This window comes from Oncorhynchus clarkii, chromosome 9 (assembly GCF_045791955.1).
Source record: "Oncorhynchus clarkii lewisi isolate Uvic-CL-2024 chromosome 9, UVic_Ocla_1.0, whole genome shotgun sequence".
NCBI lineage: Eukaryota > Metazoa > Chordata > Actinopteri > Salmoniformes > Salmonidae > Oncorhynchus > Oncorhynchus clarkii.
In genome coordinates, this window is record NC_092155.1 from 72177787 (window position 1) to 72198056 (window position 20270).

General features: G+C 43.4%; 1 protein-coding gene across 1 annotated transcript in view; it reads right to left on the reverse strand.

Annotated features, from left to right (window-relative positions):
* The window catches only part of LOC139417619 (1-phosphatidylinositol 4,5-bisphosphate phosphodiesterase eta-2-like), a 132612-nt gene that overhangs the window by 37171 nt on the left and 75171 nt on the right, over positions 1-20270 (reverse strand). The window contains exons 6-10 of the mRNA XM_071166828.1: positions 18472-18565; positions 17447-17650; positions 15960-16080; positions 7856-8027; positions 81-188 (exon numbers count right to left, since the gene is read on the reverse strand). Coding sequence (XP_071022929.1) covers positions 81-188; positions 7856-8027; positions 15960-16080; positions 17447-17650; positions 18472-18565 — 699 coding nt within the window. The remainder of the gene's footprint in view (positions 1-80; positions 189-7855; positions 8028-15959; positions 16081-17446; positions 17651-18471; positions 18566-20270) is intronic.

Consider the following 20270-nt stretch of genomic DNA (forward strand, 5'->3'; position numbering starts at 1 on the left):
TCTAGCACAATGTACAGTAGAGTAGAATAGAACGGCTGCAGGGATGGAGGGAGGAAGAGGGGTAGGGGTAGGGTCCTTACATCGCCATTTATCAGTTTGCAGTCGTCCTCCATCTCGTCAGCGCTGTCTTCATCCGTCACGTCACCCTCGTCGTTGTCTTCGTCTATGTTCGACGGGAGTTTCTTTCCCTGGCAGACAAATGTGTCGTTAATACCTGGGTCATATTCGTTAGGAAACCAAACGAAAGGAAACGTTCTGAAAAGAGGGAGGGACTATCTGATCATGACCAATACGAATCGCACGGTTTCATATTCCATTGCAAAGAGTTTTAATAATAGCATCATTTTATGGGAAGAAATGCCCCTTGGGCACAGCTCTATGACCAGGTAACACTCCAGTAACACTAGACCTTTAGGGGGTGGGGACACACAACTAACCTTAAATATCTGTGTTTTTGGGGGAAACTTTACCCGTACTCCATTCTATGGCCTCTGTGTGTGTCAGGAGCAATTTAAATTCCAATTCTCTTTAAAGCTTTTCAATAAAGAAAACGTAGAATTGGGTTTACTTTCTGAATTGTTTGTTAATGCTTAGAGGTGGCTTTTACAACACATTTCGCCAATCTAAACCATTAAGGTGTAACTGCGGTAACAGCTACAGCCAACACCAGGTACAGACCAGTACATCTGGGGTAGAGCTCAGAAAGTTCACGTTCAAAAATGTTGCAAATAGAAATATCATTCATTAAGATGACAAACGCTCATTCTCCTTGACAAAGAATGTCTGTCTGTTCTACATGATATATGTTTCTATTTGTCACCGTTCTCAATACGGCTCTATTTTGTCACATGTTCTTAGCATGTTGTTAAGTGACAGTTTGATTGAATGACAAACGGCCCTGCTAACCACAAATACCTCCATAAGAGAGAGAGAGAGAGCCGTGTTAAACCTGTCAGTGTGCTACTGGTATGAAGTGTTTTTACAACCATCATAGGAAATGCGTTCAGACGCAACCCCCACCCACTTACTGTTGACAGGTCACTGAAAACGCAGATAAAACTAACGATCCACAATGAAAACGAGATTGTAAAGCTGCAGTGAACATCTGTCCCCTCAGCTCATTCCAAATGATCTTGTAACAGTTATTGTACCATCACACGCAGCTCTACTGGGCAGAGGCCACATGGCAGTCAGTACATAACACAAGGCAGACTTCGGAACTGGGGCTTGGATTCATGACAGCAGGGCCCGGGCCCCAGATTCCAGATGGTGGAGGGATACTCAGCCTCAGTCTGTTAGACACCCGTCTCCGTACCAGGATAGCAGTCGGCAATATTGATTTGGCCTGTCACCATCATTTCATGATCAGAGGGCATGAAGGAGATGATTACTACCGAAGCCCACTAGGGCCAAATCAGAGTGATTTTTTTTACTTCCTGACTAATGAGGCTGACTGTCAGGGGCCGACGTGCTGAGGTGAGACTGTGTAGTAACTAGCGGTGCAAAGTGAGACTGTACTCAGAACAAATCAAATTGTATTGGACACACATATTTAGCAGATGATATTGTGGGTGTAGTGAAATGCTTGTGTTCCTAGCTCCAACAGTGCAGTAATATCTAACAATTCACAACACACAAATCTAAAAGTAAAATAATGGAATGAATATGTAAATATATATTAGGACGTGCAATATCAGAGTGGCATAGACTAAAACACAGTAGAATACAGTACATATGAAATGATTAAAACAGTATGTAAAAATTATTAGTGTGGTAACTAGCGCTGCGAGGCGAGACTGTACTCGGAACAGTGTGGTAACTAGCGCTGGGAAGTGGAGTGGTCATTGACCCATAGCCATCTGACGTGGACCGATTTGTCACCATGCACCGGCCTAAAGTCAGCTAGATTGAACAATTTCCGTAAGGCAATTCTAGGTCTTGTGGCATATTTTGGTTAAACTATCCCCAATTCAATGGAATTGCAACCCTCTGCATGCACAGTGCACTCTTCCATCACATGTACAGTGCACTCTTCCATCACATGTGCAGCTGATTCTCAAGATCTTGCACACTAAGGAGATGCTATTGAGCCCACACTACTACAGTGTCTGAGCCAAGGACTTCATGCTTTCTGGTAAGTTTTGAGTACAATACTGGGTGGGGTGAATATATTTTATAAGACATACAGTATTTTTTGTTAACTAGTAAATAGTAGCCTACAGCAAAGTGTGTTTAAATCATTTCTAACTTGTTGACATTTTCTGCTAGTTTGTTTTTGCTACCATGTGGGGTTTTGCTAGCTTGAGCCTGCTAACTGAGTGTTAATTCACCTGTTTCCATACATGTTTCATTTTAAAACATTTACCTTACAAAGGAGTTGTTTAATCTAACTGCTTAACTATTTATCTGTACATGGATTTAAAAAAAAAATTTTTTTACTCATTTGTTTCTAATCTTTACAGGAAAATGCCACGGGCACTATCTGATGTGTGGAGATATTTCACTGCAGCTGTGTACATTAGCAAAAGCTGTGTACATTTGCAAATACCATGCCAAATCATATTTGAAGAATGCAACAAAGATGCGGAATCATCTGGCCATGTGCATGAAGTTCCCTTAGCGCTCACAACAAGCAACCTCTGACAAAAGGCCCTCTACTTCTCTTCAAGGTGAAAATTATAAATCAGACACTTTAGCAATAGCAACAGCTCATGGTCCTCCTGGAATCAAAGGTTTTTTGACTCAATGGAGGAACGTAGTCAGAATAACACTGATGAATGTCTTGCTCAAGCTGTGTATGCAACTGGTTCATCTCTGATGCTCACAGGCAATGTGTATAGGAAGAGATTTCTGAATGATCTTCGCCCAGCATACACCCCTCCAACCAGACATGCTTTATCCACTAATTTGCTGGATGCAGAGTTCAAGTGAAGGTCAAGAAAAACAGAGAAAGCAGACTATTGCAATCATCTCTGATGGGTGGTTGCATGTTTGTGGGCAAGGAATAATTAACTACATCATCTCCACCCCTCAACCAGTATTCTACAAGAGCACAGACACACTGGTCTCTACATTGCAGATGAGCTAAAGGCAGTCATCAATGACCTTGGATCACAGAAGGTATTTGCACTGGTGACAGACAATGCTGCAAACATGAAGGCTGCTTGGTCTAAAGTGGAGTCCTACCCTCACATCACACCCATTGGCTGTGCTGCTCATGCATTGAATCTTGTCCTCAAGGACATCATGGCACCGAAAATAATGGATACACTACAAGAGAGCCAAGGAAATGGTTAGGTATGTGAAGGGTCATCAAGTTATAGCAGCAATCTATCTCACCAAGCAAAGTGAGAAGAAAAAGAGAACCACATTGAAGCTGCCCAGCAACAACCGTTGGGGTGGTGTTGTCATCATGTTTGACAGTCTCCTGGAGGGGAAGGAGTCTCTCCAAGAAATGGAGAGGTATGGACAGCCCCATCAAGAGGATCCTCCTGGATGATGTATTTTGGGAGAGTGGTAAGTAGCCTGAAACTCCTGAAACCTATAGCAGTAGCCATTGCACAGATTGAGGGAGACAATGCCATCCTGTCTGATGTTCAGACTCTGCTTCCCGATGTAAGAGAAGAAATACGTACTGCCCTGCTCACTTCACTGTTGCTCCAAGCAGAAGAAACTGCAGTTCTGAAATACATCAAAAAGTGTGAAGACTTCTGCCTGAAGCCCAAACACGCTACAGCGTACATGTTTGACCCCAAGTATGCTGGCAAGAGCATCCTGTCTGGTGCAGAGATCAACAAAGCCTAGGGTGTCATCACTACCATGTCTCACCACCTTGGCCTGGAAGAGGGCAAGGTTCTTGGCAGTCTGGCAAAGTGCACTTCCAAGCAAGGGCTTTGGAAAGGAGATGCAATAGGGCAGTCGTGCCAACGTAACTCATCAGCCACCTGGTGGAAGAGACTTTGTGGATCTGAGGCGCTTTCCTCTGTTGCCTCCATCATCCTACAAATCCCACCAACATCAACTGCCTCAGAGCGCAACCGGTCGTTGTTTGGGAACACACACGCCAAAGCACGCAACAGGCGGACCAATACAAGGGTAGACAAAATGGTGGCCATCCGGGGAAATTTGAGGCTTTTGAACCTGACAACGAGCCATCCTCAACAAGGTTGGAAAGTGACAGTGAAGATGAGGTCTCAGAGTCTGACGTTCAAGAGGTGGACATTGAGGAGGTCCAGGGAGAAGACATGGAAGCCTGAGAGGAAGACAGCCAAAGCTTTAGTTTCTAAACTATCATTTTACAGATGTTTGTTGAAAACATTTTTGGGAGATGTGATGGATCATTGGGGATCATTCAATATTCCCTTTCTTTTGTTGTTCAGTGAAATCATCCCATGAAGAGTCAACTCATTTAATTAAAGTTACATTCGTAACTAAATTGTTTTCATTTCCATTGGAAGGACTTAATCCTTTGCAGTGTCTACTTATGATAAGGTAAAAGGTTTATGTTTCTGTCTCCATATGGTATGGTAAATACAGTTGAAGTTGGAAGTTTACATACACTTTAGTCAAATGCATTTAAACTCAGTTTTTCACAATTCCTGACATTTAATCCTACTAAAACTCAGTTCAGTTAGGATCACCACTATATTTTAAGAATGTGAAATGTCAGAATAATAGTAGAAAGAATTATTTATTTCAGCTTTTATTTCTTTCATCACATTCCCAGTGGGTCAGAAGTTTACATACACAATTAGTATTTGGTAGCATTGCCTTTAAATTGTTTAACTTCGGTCAAACTTTTTGGGTAGCCTTCCACAAGCTTCCCACAATAAGTTGGGTGACTGTTGGTCCATTCCTCCTGACAGAGCTGGTGTAACTGAGTCAGGTTTGTAGGCCTCTTTGCTCACACACACTTTTTCAGGTCTGTCCACACATTTTCTATGGGATTGAGGTCAGGGCTTTGTGATGGCCACTCCAATACCTTGACTTTGTTGTCCTTAAGCCATTTTGGGCCAACTTTGGAAGTATGCTCGGGGTCATTATCCATCTGGAAGACCAATTTGCAACCAAGCTTTAACTTCCTGACTGGTGTCTTGAGATGTTGCTTCAACATATCCACATAATATTCCACCTCATGATGCCATCTATTTTGTGAAGTGCACCAGTCCCTCCTGCAGCAAAGCACCCCCACATCATGATGCTGTCACCCCGTGCTTCATGGTTTGGATGGTGTTCTTGGGCGTGCAAGCCTCCCCCTTTTTCCTCCAAACATAACGATGGTCATTATGGCCAAACAGTTCTATTTTTGTTTCATCAGACCAGAGGACATTTCTCCAAAAAGTACGATCTTTGTCCCCATGTGTATTTGCAAACCGTAGTTTGGCTTTTCTTATGGCGGTTTTGGAGCAGTGGCTTCTTCCTTGCTGAGCGGCTTTTCAGGTTGTCGATATAGGACTCGTTTTACTGTGGATATAGATACCTTTGTACCTGTTTCCTCCAGCATCTTCACAAGGTCCTTTGCTGTTGTTCTGGGATTGATCTGTACTTTTTGCACCAAAGTATGTTCATCTCTAGGAGACAGAACGCGTCTCCTTCCTGAGCGGTATGACGGCTGCGTGGTCCTATGGTGTTTATAATTGCGTACTATTGTTTGTACAGATGAACGTGGTACCTTCAGGTGTTTGGAAATTGCTCCAAATGATGAACCAGACTTGTGGAGGTCGACAATTTATTCTTCTTTTGATTTTCCCATGTCAAGCAAAGAGGCACTGAGTTTGAAAGTAAGCCTTGAAATGCATCCACAGGTACACCTCCAATTGACTCAAATTATGTCAATTAGCCTATCAGAAGCTTCTAAAGCTATGACATAATTTTCTGGAATTTTCCAAGCTGTTTAAAAAGGCACAGCCAACTTAGTGTATGTAAATGTCTGACCCACTGGAATTGTGATACAGTGAATTATAAGTGAAATAAGCTGGCTAAACAATTGTTGGAAAAATGGTGTGTCATGCACAAAGTAGATGTCCGAATCAACTTGCCAAAACTATAGTTTGTTAACAAGATATTAGTGGAGTGGTTGAAAGACAAGTTTTAATGACTCCAACATAACTGTATGGAAACCTTCAACTTCAACTGTATATCCAATGCAAACAGCTACATTTAAATGGTATTAATAAACTCAGCAACAAAAAAAACGTCCCCTCACTGTCAACTGCGTTAATGTTCAGCAAACTTAACATGTGTAAATATTTATATGAACATAACAAGTTTCAACACCTGAGACATGACCTGAACAAGTTCCACAGACATGTGACTAACAGAAATGGAATAATTTGGCCCTGAACAAAGGGGGGGTCAAAATCAAAAGTAACAGTCAGTATCTGGTGTGGCCACCAGCTGCATTAAGTACTGCAGTGCATCTCCTCCTCATGGACTGCACCAGATTTGCCAGTTCTTGCTGTGAGATATTACCCCACTCTTCCACCAAGGCACCTGCAAGTTCCTGGACATTTCTGTCGGGAATGGCCCTAGCCCTCATAGGATTGAGATTCGGGCTCTTCAAAGGCCATGGCAGAACACTGACATTCCTGTCTTGCAGGAAAACACGCACAGAACAAGCAGTATGGCTGGTGGCATTGTCATGCTAGAGGATCATGTCAGGATGAGCCTGCAGGAAGGGTACCACATGAGGGAGGAGGATGTCTCCCTGTAACGCACAGCGTTGAGATTGCCTGCAATGACAACAAGCTCAGTCCGATGATGATGTGACACACCGCCCCCAGACCATAACGGACCCTCCACCTCCAAATCGATCCCGCTCCAGAGTACAGGCCTCGGTGTAACGCTCATTCCTTTGACGATAAATGCGAATCCGATCATCACCCCTGGTGAGACAAAACCGAGACTCATCAGTGAAGAGCACTTTTTGCCAGTCCTGTCTGGTCCAGCGACGGTGGGTTTGTGCCCATAGGCGACGTTGTTGCCGGTGATGTCTGGTGAGGACCTGCCTTACAACAGGCATACAAGCCCTCAGTCCAGCCTCTCTCAGCCTATTGCGGACAGTCTGAGCACTGATTGGAGGGACTGTGTGTTCCTGGTGTAACTCGGGCAGTTGTTGTTGCCATCCTGTACCTGTCCCGCAGGTGTGATGTTCGGATGTATGTGCAGGTGTTGTTACACGTGGTCTGCCACTGCAAGGATGACCCGCTGTCCATTCTGTCTCCCTGTAGCGCTGTCTTAGGTGTCTCACATACGGACATTGCAATTTATTGCCCTGGCCACATCTGCAGTCCTCATACCTCCTTGCAGCATGCCTAAGGCACGTTCACGTAGATGAGCAGGGACCCTGGGCATCTTTCTTTTGGTGTTTTCCAGAGTCAGTAGAAGGGCCTTTTTAGTGTCCTAAGTTTTCATAACTGTGACCTTAATTGCCTACCGTCTGTAAGCTGTTAGTGTCTTAACGACCATTCCACAGGTGCATGTTCATTAATTGTTTATGGTTCATTGAACAAGCATGGGAAACCGTTTTTAAACTCTTTACAATGAAGATCTATTTGAATTTTACAAATTATCTTTGAAAGACAGGGTCCTGAAAAAGGGATGTTTCTTTTTTTATTAATTTGCATATATTCCTGTTAATTCCCATATATTCCCACAGAAAGTTTCCACCTCTGAATATTCCCCAAAATGTGCAAACCTATCCATGCCTTACTTTCTCTGATGTGACAGGGTAAGTGTCCATGCCGGCAAGCTATTGCAGGCCGCAGAACCATGCTTGTTGAATCAGGTTTATTACGGTTGGGAAGGAACTGTGTGTGTGTGTGTGCGTGTGTGTGTGTTAATTCAAAGTGTTTACCTTGATGAGTATCTTCCCTTTGAGGGTGTCTGGGGAGGGCAGGCGGCCCCGTTCATCTGCCTTGATGGCCGAGAGGTCCAGCTTGTCTCCCATCACCTCCACCAGGTACTGGGCCATCTTCTTCTGCTGGGGGACGCTGCAGTGGTTCTCAATGGACAGGATCACTGGGTAGCTGACAGAGACAGACGTGGGTTACACAGAGACTCCGATACGGCCGTGGGTTACACAGAGACAGACGTGGGTTACACAGAGACTCCGATACGGCCGTGGGTTACACAGAGACAGACGTGGGTTACACAGAGACTTCGATACGGCCGTGGGTTACACAGAGACAGACAGGCGTGGGTTACACAAAGACTCCGATACGGCCGTGGGTTACACAGAGACAGACGTGGGTTACACAGAGACAGATGTGGGTTACACAGAGACTCCAATAGGGCCGTGGGTTACACAGAGACTCTGATTCGGCGGTGGGTTACACAGAGACAGGTACGGCCGTGGGTTACACAGAGACAGGTACGGCCATGGGTTACACAGAGACAGGTACGGCCGTGGGTTACCATCACTACGAGACTTGAGAACAAAGACACAGGTACTGAAAGATATATATATCAGGAATGGGCAACTTTGATGGGGGTGGGGCTGCAAAATCTGAACTCATGAGGGGCCGCAGTGCATCCCCCCCACTAAGTTTAGGTAGCTGGCCACTAAACTAACTTACCAATCTAAAAACTGTTAGCTAGCATGGTCAATTGTATGAATATGACTGGCATACAGTATCAAACGTTAAACTGCTGATGCACAAAACAAAATCGTAATTGCACCTTGTGTATTCTACTATTCTAACTTTAACAGTAAGTTGAGACCCCTAATCTAGATAGTTCTGTATCTTTGGTACAGCCTTGGCAATAGGTGCTCACTATTCAGACACTTGACAGTACAGCTATGGGTTCTCAGTTTCATTCTGATGTGATCAACCTCAACCCCTCTAAAATGTCAACAACAAAAATAACAAACATTCTTTGTTGTAAGTTGAATACATTCCTGGCCGTTCATATCAATTATCTACAGAATGCATTGTACTAGAAAAAGAAAAGAGGCACACACACCCCCCCCCCCCCCCCCATTGCTTTCTGTTACTTGTGGGTCTATATACAGTCTCTCGTATACAGTTTGCGTGCATTCTGATAGTCTTGATAGAATTATCACCTACAGCAGCACCGCATCTCTGATGAGGTCTGTGTGGGTGTGCAGGTCATGTGGAAACACTCGCTCGCTCCAGTGAGCCCATAGGAGTACAATACAATGCATCGTTGAGCAGTGTCTTTCAACAAAGATCCCGGGAACTCACTGTGTAGTCTATGATTGCTTTGATTCTAGCGGAGCATCAATTTGTACGCTTGCTTGGTTCAAGGGAACCAATTCAATGAAAGAGACTAAGGCGCTGAGGACAACTTAGAAGTAATAGGAATATTCTGAGAAAACCATATTTAATAGTTTATGACTTAGAAAGAACTATAATTCACCATGAGCCTTGTTCATCTGGCACATACCATACAGTGGCATCAGGAAGCACAGTTCACACCCCTTTACCTTGTCCACAGTTTGTAGTTACAGCCTGAATTTAAAATGTCTTGATATGTTATGTCACTCATCTAAAACACAACACCCCATAATGTCAGTGGAATTTTGCTTTTAGAAATGTTTTGAAAATTAAAAACATTAATAAGCTGAAATGTCTTGAGTTAATAAGTATTCAAACCCTTAGCTATTGCAAGCTTCAGGAGTAGAAATGTTCAGGAGTAGAAAGGTGCTTAACAAATCACATAAGTTACATGGACATATTCTTTGTTCAATAATAGTGTTTAACATGATTTTTGAATGACTACTCCATCTCTGTACCCCACACATACAATTATCTCTAAGATCCCTCAATCAAGTGGTGAATTTCAAGAACAGATTCAACCACAAAGACCAGTGAAGTTGTTCAATGCCTCACAAAGAAGGGCACCGATTGTGGGGAAAAAAGCAGACACTGAATATCCCTTTGAGCATGGTGAAGTTATTAATTACACTTTGAATGGCGTATCAATACACCCAGTCACTACAGAGATACAGGCATCCTTCCTGACTCAGAAAAGGATGGAAACTGATCAGTGATTTCACCATAAGGCCAATGGTGACTTTTAAACTGTTACTGAGTTTAATGGCTGTGATAGGAGAAAACTGAGGATGGATCAATAACATTGTAGTTACTCCACAATATGAACCTAAATGACAGAGTGATAAGGAAGCCTGTACAGAATACAAATAGTTCAAAATGTACATCCTGTTTGCAACCACACACTTAAGTAATACTGCAAAAAATGTGGCAAAGAAATTAACTTTATGTCCTGAAAACAAAGCATTATGTCTGGGGCAAATCCAAATCCAAAACCATTGGCACACTGTATATAGACTTTTCTATTGTGTTATTGACTGTACGTTTGTTTATGTGTAACTCTGTGTTGTTTGTGTTGCATTGCTTTGCTCTATCTCAACCAGGGCGCAGTTGTAAATGAGAACGTGTTCTCAACTGGCCTACCTGGTTAAATAAAAGGTGAAATAAAATGAAATGTTAAAAAAACAAATCACTGAGTACCACTTCATATTTTCAAGCATGGTGGTGGCTGCATCATGTTATGGGTATTGCTTGTCATCAGCAAAGACTAGGGAGTTGATTTTTAAGATAAAAAGAAACAGACTAGAGCTAAGCACAGGTAAAATCATAGAGGAAAAGCTGGTTCAGTCTGCTTTCTATCAGACAATGGGAGACAAATTCCCCTTTCAGCAGAACAATAACCTAAATCTACACTGGAGTTGCTTACCAAGACAACATTGAATGTGCCTGAGTGGCCTAGTTACAGTTTTGACTTAAATCATCTTGAACATCTATGGCAAGACTTGAAAATGGCTGTCTAGCAATGATCAACAATCAACTTGACAGAGCTTGAATTTTACAAAGAATAATGGGCAAATATCGTACAATCCAGTTGTGCCAAGCTCTTAGAGACTTACCCAGAAAGAAAGACTCACAGCTCGAGCTGCCGCCAACGGTGCTTCTACAAACTATTGACTGTGTGTGTGTGTGTGTGGGGGGGGGGGGATGTACTTTGTTAAATTAGGTATTTCTGTATTTCATTTTCAACACATTTGCAAGAATTTCCCAAAAACATGTTGTTTTCACTTTGTCATTGCGTAGTATTGTGTGTAATAAGGAAAACATGACATATTTCAGGCTGTAGGAACAAAATGTAGAATAAGTTAAAGGTTAAGAATACCTGAAAGCGATGCCGAGGGTAAACTTTGTTTGGACGTTTTAAAGGCCCATTCACCGACACTGAATAGATATAGCTAGCTAACAACCTTTTCCACGAGGAAAAAAAGACTGACAGACTTGCTAGCTACGTTAGCTAGCTGGGATTTTCTACAAGAAATCTAAATCAAGTGATCAAAAATACAGATAAAGCAACACCTCACGGCACAACGCCTCTCCCCTATTGGACCTAGATAGTTTGTGTGTATGTATTGATATGTAGGCTATGTTTACATGTATATAGTTCTGTCCTTGTGTGCTGTTAATGTCTATTAATGTTCTGTATCATGCTATGTTTCATGTTTTGTGTGGACCCCAGGAAGTGTAGCTGCTGCTTTCACAACAGCTAAGTGGGTGTGACACCTACTGCTGTTGCCTGCTGCACTACTGCTTGGATTCCACCTGGCGATCTGTTCACCGTCTGCCCTGGCCTGTCTCCTTGTGTGATACAGGTACCCCCACCACACTCCCCCCTCTCTCCTGAGCTTTTGCTCACCTCCAGCACACAGGCACTGCTGGTGCGAGTTACTGATCTTACAATGGCTAGCCTGAAGTTATATTTTTCTCTTGTGCTTTATGCTATTTGTTTTATGCTATTTGCCTCATATTTGCCTCACGACTCCTGGTTGCTTTGTTGACTATAATCTTGCTTGTTTACCCAACTGTGGGACAGACTGTTTGTTCCCACACTCGGGACTCTGACTATTGGCTACACGAACTTCTGGCCTCCCATCCGAACCACCCCTCGCCGGCTTTGTATTCATGTTACCTGATGAAATTGCTGTACAATATGATCGAAGACACATTCAGATGTCATAAATCAGCACTGCAGAGCTCTCCCTGTCCTCTGCCGTGCCCTGATTGTATTACTGCTGATTATATCTGGAAATGTGCATGTACACCCTGGCCCATTACTGTTGCTAGCCCCAATTCTGACTTGTGCTCTGATATCTGTTTCACTGATTTCTGCTCTTGTAAAAGCCTGGGTTTTCTGCACGTTTCACTAGAAGCTTATTACTTAAAATGTATCAATAGAAAGTGTGGGTTCACAGCTCCAATCCAGATGTGTTGGTCATTACTGAGACGTGGTTAAGAAAGAGTGTTTTGAATACTAATTTTAACCGTTCTGGTTATAACCTTTTTCAGCAAGACAGATCTTCCAAAATGTCATGGAGTGACAATCTTTACCAAGGATCACCTTCAGTGCTCGGTTATCTCTACCAAGTCTGTCCCCAAACAATTTGATTTACTGGTTTTATGCATTAAAACTTTCAAATAACTCATTGTTGAGTGGGTGTCATCGGCCACCATCAGCACCGGCCTGTACCCTACCTGCCCTAAGCTCTCTCCTGGCCCCTTACACCAAGTCTGAATTTGTCCTGCAAGGTGACCTAAACTGGGACATGCTTAAACCACATGACCAAGTCCTAAAGCAATGGGACTCCCTAAATCCTTCTCTTATTATTACCAATCCCACAAGGTATGACTCCAAACACCCAGAAAAGGCTACCCTCCTTGATGTTATCCTCACAAATAACCCTGATCGGTATCAGTCTGGTGTTTTCTGTAATGACCTTAGTGATCACTGTTTTACAGACTGTGTTCGTAATGGCTGCTCAGTGAAACGACCTGTTTTAATTTGTCATAAACGCTTGCTAAAAAACTTTAATGAGCAAGGCTTCCTTTATGACCTGGCCTTAGACCTTTTTTAAATATTTTTAGTGGTATCATTAACAAATACGAGCCCATAAAGACAATGAAAACAAAAAACAGGTTCAGCCTCTGGTTCGAATGTGATCTGACAGTCACTCCACCACCAGTATTCCATTTGGCAAATCGCTCAGCACACGCATACTCAGGCTGACTGGCTCTCGTTCAGGCAAATTAGAAATAAGTTCACTCAGGCTATCCGGAAGGCCAAAGTTAGTTACTTTAAGGAGCAGTTATTTCTCTGTGGGTCTAACCCCAAGACGTTGTTGTTATGCCCTGACCATAGAGAGCTTTTTATTCTCTATGTTGGCTCTGTCGGGGTGTGACTAGGGTGGGTCATCTAGGTGATTATATTTATATGTTGGCTTGGTAAGGTTCCCAATCAGAGGCAGCTGTTTATCGTTGTCTCTGATTGGGGATCATATTTAGGCAGCCATTTCCCCTTTGTGCTTTGTGGGATCTTGTCTATGTATAGTTGCCTGCAAGCACTACAGTAGCTTCACGTTTCGTTTTGCGATTTATTGTTTTCTTTTAATTTCACTTCGAAATAAAGAGGATGGAACCATCCCACGTTGCACCTTGGTCCACTCGTTATAACGATCGTGACAGTTCTGTAAAACTTAAAGACCTGGAGAATAAACCCTCCTCCTCACAGCTGCCCATGTCCCTTAATGTTGGTGATGTGGTTGTTACTGACAAGGACCACATGGCTGAGCTCTTTAAATCACCACTTCATTAAGTCAGGATTCCTATTTGACTCTGCCATGCCTCATTGCCTGTCCAACATTTGCTCATCTCCACACCTTCTAATGCAACCATCCCGATGCTCCTCCCTCTTTTCCCGCTTCTAATGCAACCATCCCGATGCTCCTTCCTCTTTTTCCCTTTCCCCACTACAAGGTTTCTCCCTGCAGGCGGTCACTGAGTCTGAGGTGCTAAAGGAGCTCCTTAAACTTGATCTCAAAAAACATCTGGATCAGATGGATTAGACCCTTTCTTCTGTAAAGTTGCTGCCCCTATCATCGCCAAGTCTCTCTCTGACCTTTTTAACCTGTCTCTCCTCTCTGGGGAGGTTCCATTGCTTGGAAGGCAGCCACGGTGCGTCTTTTATTTAAAGGGGGAGATCAAGCTGATCCTACCTTTTATAGGCCTATTTCTATTTTGCCCTGTTTACCAAAAGAGTAAGTGGTATGTAATCTGGTTTCCGCTCAGGTTATGGATGTGTCCTTAAAGGTCCTCAATGATTTCACCATTGCCCTTGATTCTAAGCAATGTTGTGTTGCTATTTTTATTGACTTGGCCAAAGCTTTTGATATGGTAGACCATTCCATTCTTGTGGGCCGGCTAATGAGTATTGGTGTCTCCGAGGGGTCTTTGGTCTGGTTTGCTAACTACCTCTCTCAAAGAGTGCAGTGTATAAAGTCAGAACATCTGCTGTCTCGGACACTGCCTGTCACCAAAGGAGTACCCCAAGGCTTGATCCAAGGCTCCATGCTCTTCTCAATTTACATCAACAACATAGCTCAGGCAGTAAGAAGCTCTCGCATCCATTTATATGCAGATGATAATCTTATACTCAGCTGGCCCCTCCCCAAATTTTGTTAAATGCTCTACAACCAAGCTTTCTCTGCCCTTAACCTTGTTAAAATTTGATTTGATTTGATTCTGAACACCTCAAAGACAAAGGTCATGTGGTTTGGTAAGAAGAATGCCCCTCCCCCCACAGGTGTGATCACTACCTCTGAGGGTTTAGAGCTTGAGGTAGTTACCTCATACAACTACTTGGGAGTATGGCTAGACAGTACACTGTCCTTCTCTCAGCACATATCAAAGCAGGCTAAAGTTAAATCTAGACTATGTTTCCTCTATCGTAATCGCTCCTCTTTCACCACAGCTGCCAAACTAACCCTGATTCAGATGACTATCCAACCCATGCTAGATTACGGAGACGTGATTTATAGACCCGCAGGTAAGGGTGCTCTCGAGCAGCTAGATGTTTTTTACCATTCCTCCATCAGATTTGCCACCAATTCTCCTTATAGGACACATCACTGCACTCTATACTCCTCTGTAAACTGATCATCTCTGTATAACCGTCACAAGATCCAGTGGTTGATGCTTATTTATAAAACCCCTCTAAGTCCTCACTCCCCCCTATCGGAGATATCTACTGCAGCCCTCATCCTCCACATCCAACACCCTTTCTGACAGTCACATTCTGTTAAAGGTTCCCAAAACACACACATCCCTTTCCTGGGTCGCTCCTTTTTTCAGTTTGCTGCAGCTAGCGACTGGAACGAGCTGCAACCAACACTCAAACTGGACAGTTTTATCTCCATCTGTTCATTCAAAGACTCAATCAGACAGTTGTGGCTGCTACGCGTGATGTATTGTTGTCTCTACCTTCTTGCCCTTTCCGAGGTTGTCTTTGCCCAATAATGTTTGTACCATGTTGTTGTCAAGTTGCATTGCTAACATGCTGTGTTGTTGTCGTAGGTCTCTCTTTTTGTGGTCTCTCTTTTGCCATGATGTGTGATTTTATTTTTAATCCCAGACCCCGTCTCTTCTGGTAGGCGGTCATTGAAGATGAATTTGTTCTTAACTGATATGTCTGGTTAAATAAAGTTTGAATAAAAATAAAAAAATAATAGCATATCTGGAGCATATGAGAAAGCCTAAGGTAAAGTAGGCTACATCTGAAAGATATATTGTTACCATTAAGATGTATGAACGATGATGGTAGGCTTAGCTATTGCGTGCACGACAAAACGCTCTCAGACCAATATCTCATGAAAAGGCTCACGGGAACGCAATTGAATTCACCGCCTCATTCCCTTCCATTCTCCCATACAGGCTCAGGATGAAGGACAGGCATTCAAATATGTTACGTGGGAGAGAAATGTCAAATCAACCTCATGTTGCTATAAATAACCTTTTTGATTTATATAGGTATTTTTGTTAGGACAGTTAACCTGAGAAGCTAGCTAGGATGTCTGTGGACACAACAAGAATTAAGAACTCAGAAGCAGAAATTCTTACTCGTTCTTCACAAAGGCGTACTTGTTGATGGTCTCGATGACGTCTTTGAAGAGGATCTTGGAGGTGAGAGTATAGCCGTGGTGCACGATGGGCTCGCCGTCCTGCCCGTCCCAGCAGTCCACTGCAGTGGAGGGGAAGAAAAAGAATGGAGTGACCATGAGAAGGTTGTGTACACAAAGCTAATTAATACTTCCTGTGTTAATCCTTCAGCTGTTACATACAAGGAACCCACTACATTCTCTGACTGAAGACAAGACAGACAATATTTGTACCAGTATGTAACCTCCATGTACAGTTGAAGTTGGAAGTTTACATGCACTTAGGTTGGAGTCAATAAAATTTGTTTTTCAACCACTCCACAAATTTCTTGTTAACAAACTATAGTTTTGGCAAGTCGGTTAGGACATCTACTTTTTTTTCCAACAATTGTTTACAGACAAATTATTTCACTTATAATTCACTGTATCACAGTCCAGTGGGTGATACAGTATCTGTATCTGTCCAGTGGGTCAGAAGTTTACATACACTAAGTTGACTGTGCCTTTAAACAGCTTGGAAAATTCCAGAAAATGATGTCATGGCGTTAGAAGCTTCTGATAGGCTAATTGACATAATTTGAATCAATTGGAGGTGTACCTGTGGATGTATTTCAATGCCTACCTTCAAACTCAGTGCCTCGTTGCTTGACATCAAAGGAAAATCGAAATAGATCAGCCAAGACCTCAGAAAGAAAATTGAGACCTCCACAAGTCTGGTTCATCCTTGGGAGCAATTTCGGTACCAAAAACACCTTTAGGTACCAAAATTATGTGGATATATTGAAGCAACATCTCAAGACATCAGTCAAGAAGTTAAAGCTTGGTCGCAAATGGGTCTTGCAAATTGATAATGACCCCAAGCATACTTCCAAAGTTGTGGCAAAATGGCTTAAGGATAACAAAGTCAAGGTATTGGAGTGGCCATCACAAAGCCCTGACCTCAACCCTATAGAAAATGTGTGGGCAGAACTGAAAAAGTGTGTGTGAGCAAGGAGGCCTACAAACCTGACTCAGTTACACCAGCTCTGTCAGGAGGAATGGGCCAAAATTCACCAAACTTATTATGGGAAGCTTATGGAAGGCTAACCGAAACGTTTGACCCAAGTTAAACAATTGAAAGGCAATGCTACCAAATACTAATTGTGTATGTAAACTTCTGAACCACTGGGAATGAGATTAAAGAAATAAAAGCTGAAATAAATCATTCTCTACTATTATTCTGACATTTTACATTCTTAAAATAAAGTGGTGATCCTAACTGACCTAAAACAGGGAATATTTAGTAGGATTACATTTCAGGAATTGTGAAAAACTGAGCTTAAAATCTATTTGGATAAGGAGTATGTAAACTTCTGACTTCAACTGTATGTGCACTGGTACACGCTTGCCTGAATAAATGTTTTGGGTGCATGAGTGGGTGTTATTCAGAGAATGGCGCCTTCCACAGACCTTCCACGCAGCGGCAGCCGGCCTGCAGCACCCAGGCGTACATGTCGAGGCGGGACTGGGACATGAGCTGGTCCCCCATCAGGTAGGTGTTGTGGGACGAGGCGATGAAGTAGTTGCAGAGTGGCTGAGACATGTCCTGGGTCACCACGTTGTGCTCTGGGTTGAAAATGTCCCCCTCCGGGCTGCGCATGTAGCTGGTGAAACCTGGGTCACAAAGCAAACAGATTTTTTTTTTTTATGTAATAAAAAATAAAAAACATTCTGCAACCAATTACATCCAGGTAGTCGCCTCCCTGTTTCAGTCCGTTTTTGTCCACTTGGCGCCAAGTGAAGCCATTAAGAAGACCACATTGGAGAGACGTTGTAGACGGGGGATGGGATTGGAGAGACGTTGTAGACGGGGGATGGGAGAGACGTTGTAGACGGGGGATGGGAGAGACGTTGTAGACGGGGGATGGGAGAGACGTTGTAGACGGGGGATTGGAGAGACGTTGTAGACGGGGGATGGGATGGGAGAGACGTTGTAGACGGAGGATGGGAGAGACGTAGACGGGGGATGGGAGAGACGTTGTAGACGGGGGATGGGAGAGACGTTGTAGACGGGGGATGGGATGGGAGAGACGTTGTAGACGGGGGATGGGATTGGAGAGACGGAGACGGGGGATGGGATTGGAGAGACGGAGACGGGGGATGGGATTGGAGAGACGGAGACGGGGGATGGGATTGGAGAGACGGAGACGGGGGATGGGATTGGAGAGACGTTGTAAACGGGGGATGGGATTGGAGAGACGTTGGAGACGGGGGATGGGATTGGAGAGACGTTGGAGACGGGGGATTGGATTGGAGCGACGGAGACGGGGGATGGGATTGGAGAGACATTGGAGACGGGGGATGGGATTGGAGAGACATTGGAGACGGGGGATGGGATTGGAGAGACATTGGAGACGGGGGATGGGATTGGAGAGACATGCGACATTCGACTGATAAAAGAACAATAGAAAGTGGAACCAAGAGAGATCTCTTACCATCAATACCCAGAACCCCTTGCTTCTGGTTCTCGGGGCATGGCTCAAATTTGTTCACAATCTCAAGGCAATGGTCTTTGGTCACCTTCGTCATCTAAAAAACAGAAAAAGACAAGAACAAACACACAATAAACAAATAGTTTTAAAAAAATCCAGATTGACTACAGTAACTAATAATAAAATCCTTCTGCATAACAGGAAACATTGGGAGAGTTGGTGAAGATAAATTCCTGTTAATCCAATGAAGACATGTCCTCACATGCGGCTAATATCCCCCATCCCTGTGCTAAAATCCAATTGTCCGCCTGACGGCTGACTTTTTAAACTGGCCGATTGGTCGATCTGATACCCATCCATGTCAATCATTGTCAGGCAGACCCAAAATGGGTGGGGGGGAGGGGCAGGGGGGTGACACTCACTTTGTCGCAGTGCCAGTCAGTCCCCCCCCCAGTTGAGTGCTGCACACTACTAGATCTGGGAGACAGAGGCTTTAGCTAAGTAGCTTGGACTACTTACAGAGATGAGAAACTGGCGTTTCAAAGACAGATTGAGAAGCTAGCTAGCGAAAAGGTTGTGCCACTTTCCCCTGGTCACTTACAATCATTAGTGATTTGACATCAAACTGCTTTCTGACCACGGTTTTGCCCCGATTCCCGATCACAAGAGGCTAAAGGGCTTTTTAAGAAGTGGGTAAATGTGGAAAAATGTGTTTGGCTAACGAGTGCGTAGAGTGGAGACACTTTGGGTACTGCGGCAGCAAATGGTGATGAGATGGGAGAGTTAACGCACGCACACACAGCGAGAGAGAGAGCTAGTAAACACAGTTAATCAGAGAAAGCAAGGCAGGCTGTAGCTAATGATGCCAGCAGAGAGGAGAGGAGCTGGAGACCGCCCAGCTGCATCCTGTTTGAAATAACTCACCTCGTTAAACCACCACAAACCTCCCCGACAAAGTAGGGAGTTGTGGAACATCAAACACAATTAGCCCAAATAATATACCCCAGCTTCTGAAATGGGCAGACTAGACATCAACTGGGATCCAAACACCAAACAAATGCATTTTCTCCCCGCTTCATTTTGTTGACTGCAAATTAGCCCAAAAAGCACATGCTCGTTATAAAGCACAGAGCCAATTAATTCATTACTGCTCCTTTTATTTTTTACAATCTCTCTATTTTTTTTATATATTTTTTTTACAACAGAACCATTAGATAGGTAATCGTATGTTATTTTAGACACCCAAAGCCTTTAGAATTGGTACTGCTAATTCTAATAGCCTAGTAGGGGTCTGTGTCTGCACATACACACCACTATTAAGCCTTTGTTTTAGGCCCTAATAGAAAATCCACTAAACGACTGTGTCGGTCTGTCACCTAGCGGAGTCTCTATGGGGGTGAGTCACAACAGAAGATTCCTCCTCGTTTAGTTAGCTTGCGTGCTAAGTGGGATGTCAGCAAAAAAAAACTCATCTAACTTGCAAGAGCTTTTCCACATTGATAAGTTGAACATTATACACTGTAGATAAAGCTATATTGGCTCTGTTACTAGCATAGCACTTAGAATGACAAAATCTATTGGATAACCATTCCAAAATGGGATGTTTGTATACAAAAGGGATGGTCTTTTTTTTCAGTCAAGTGTCTATTCTATCCGTTTGGTCTATAACGGTTGAAACGTCTTTGTCAAGGCTTAAGAGTCAAAATGTCAAACTGAGCTTTTCACTGCAATTCAATAGTAATATTGTGTGCCATATGCATCATCTGTTGAATGGAACAATTCTGACAGGCAGGAAGGGGGGG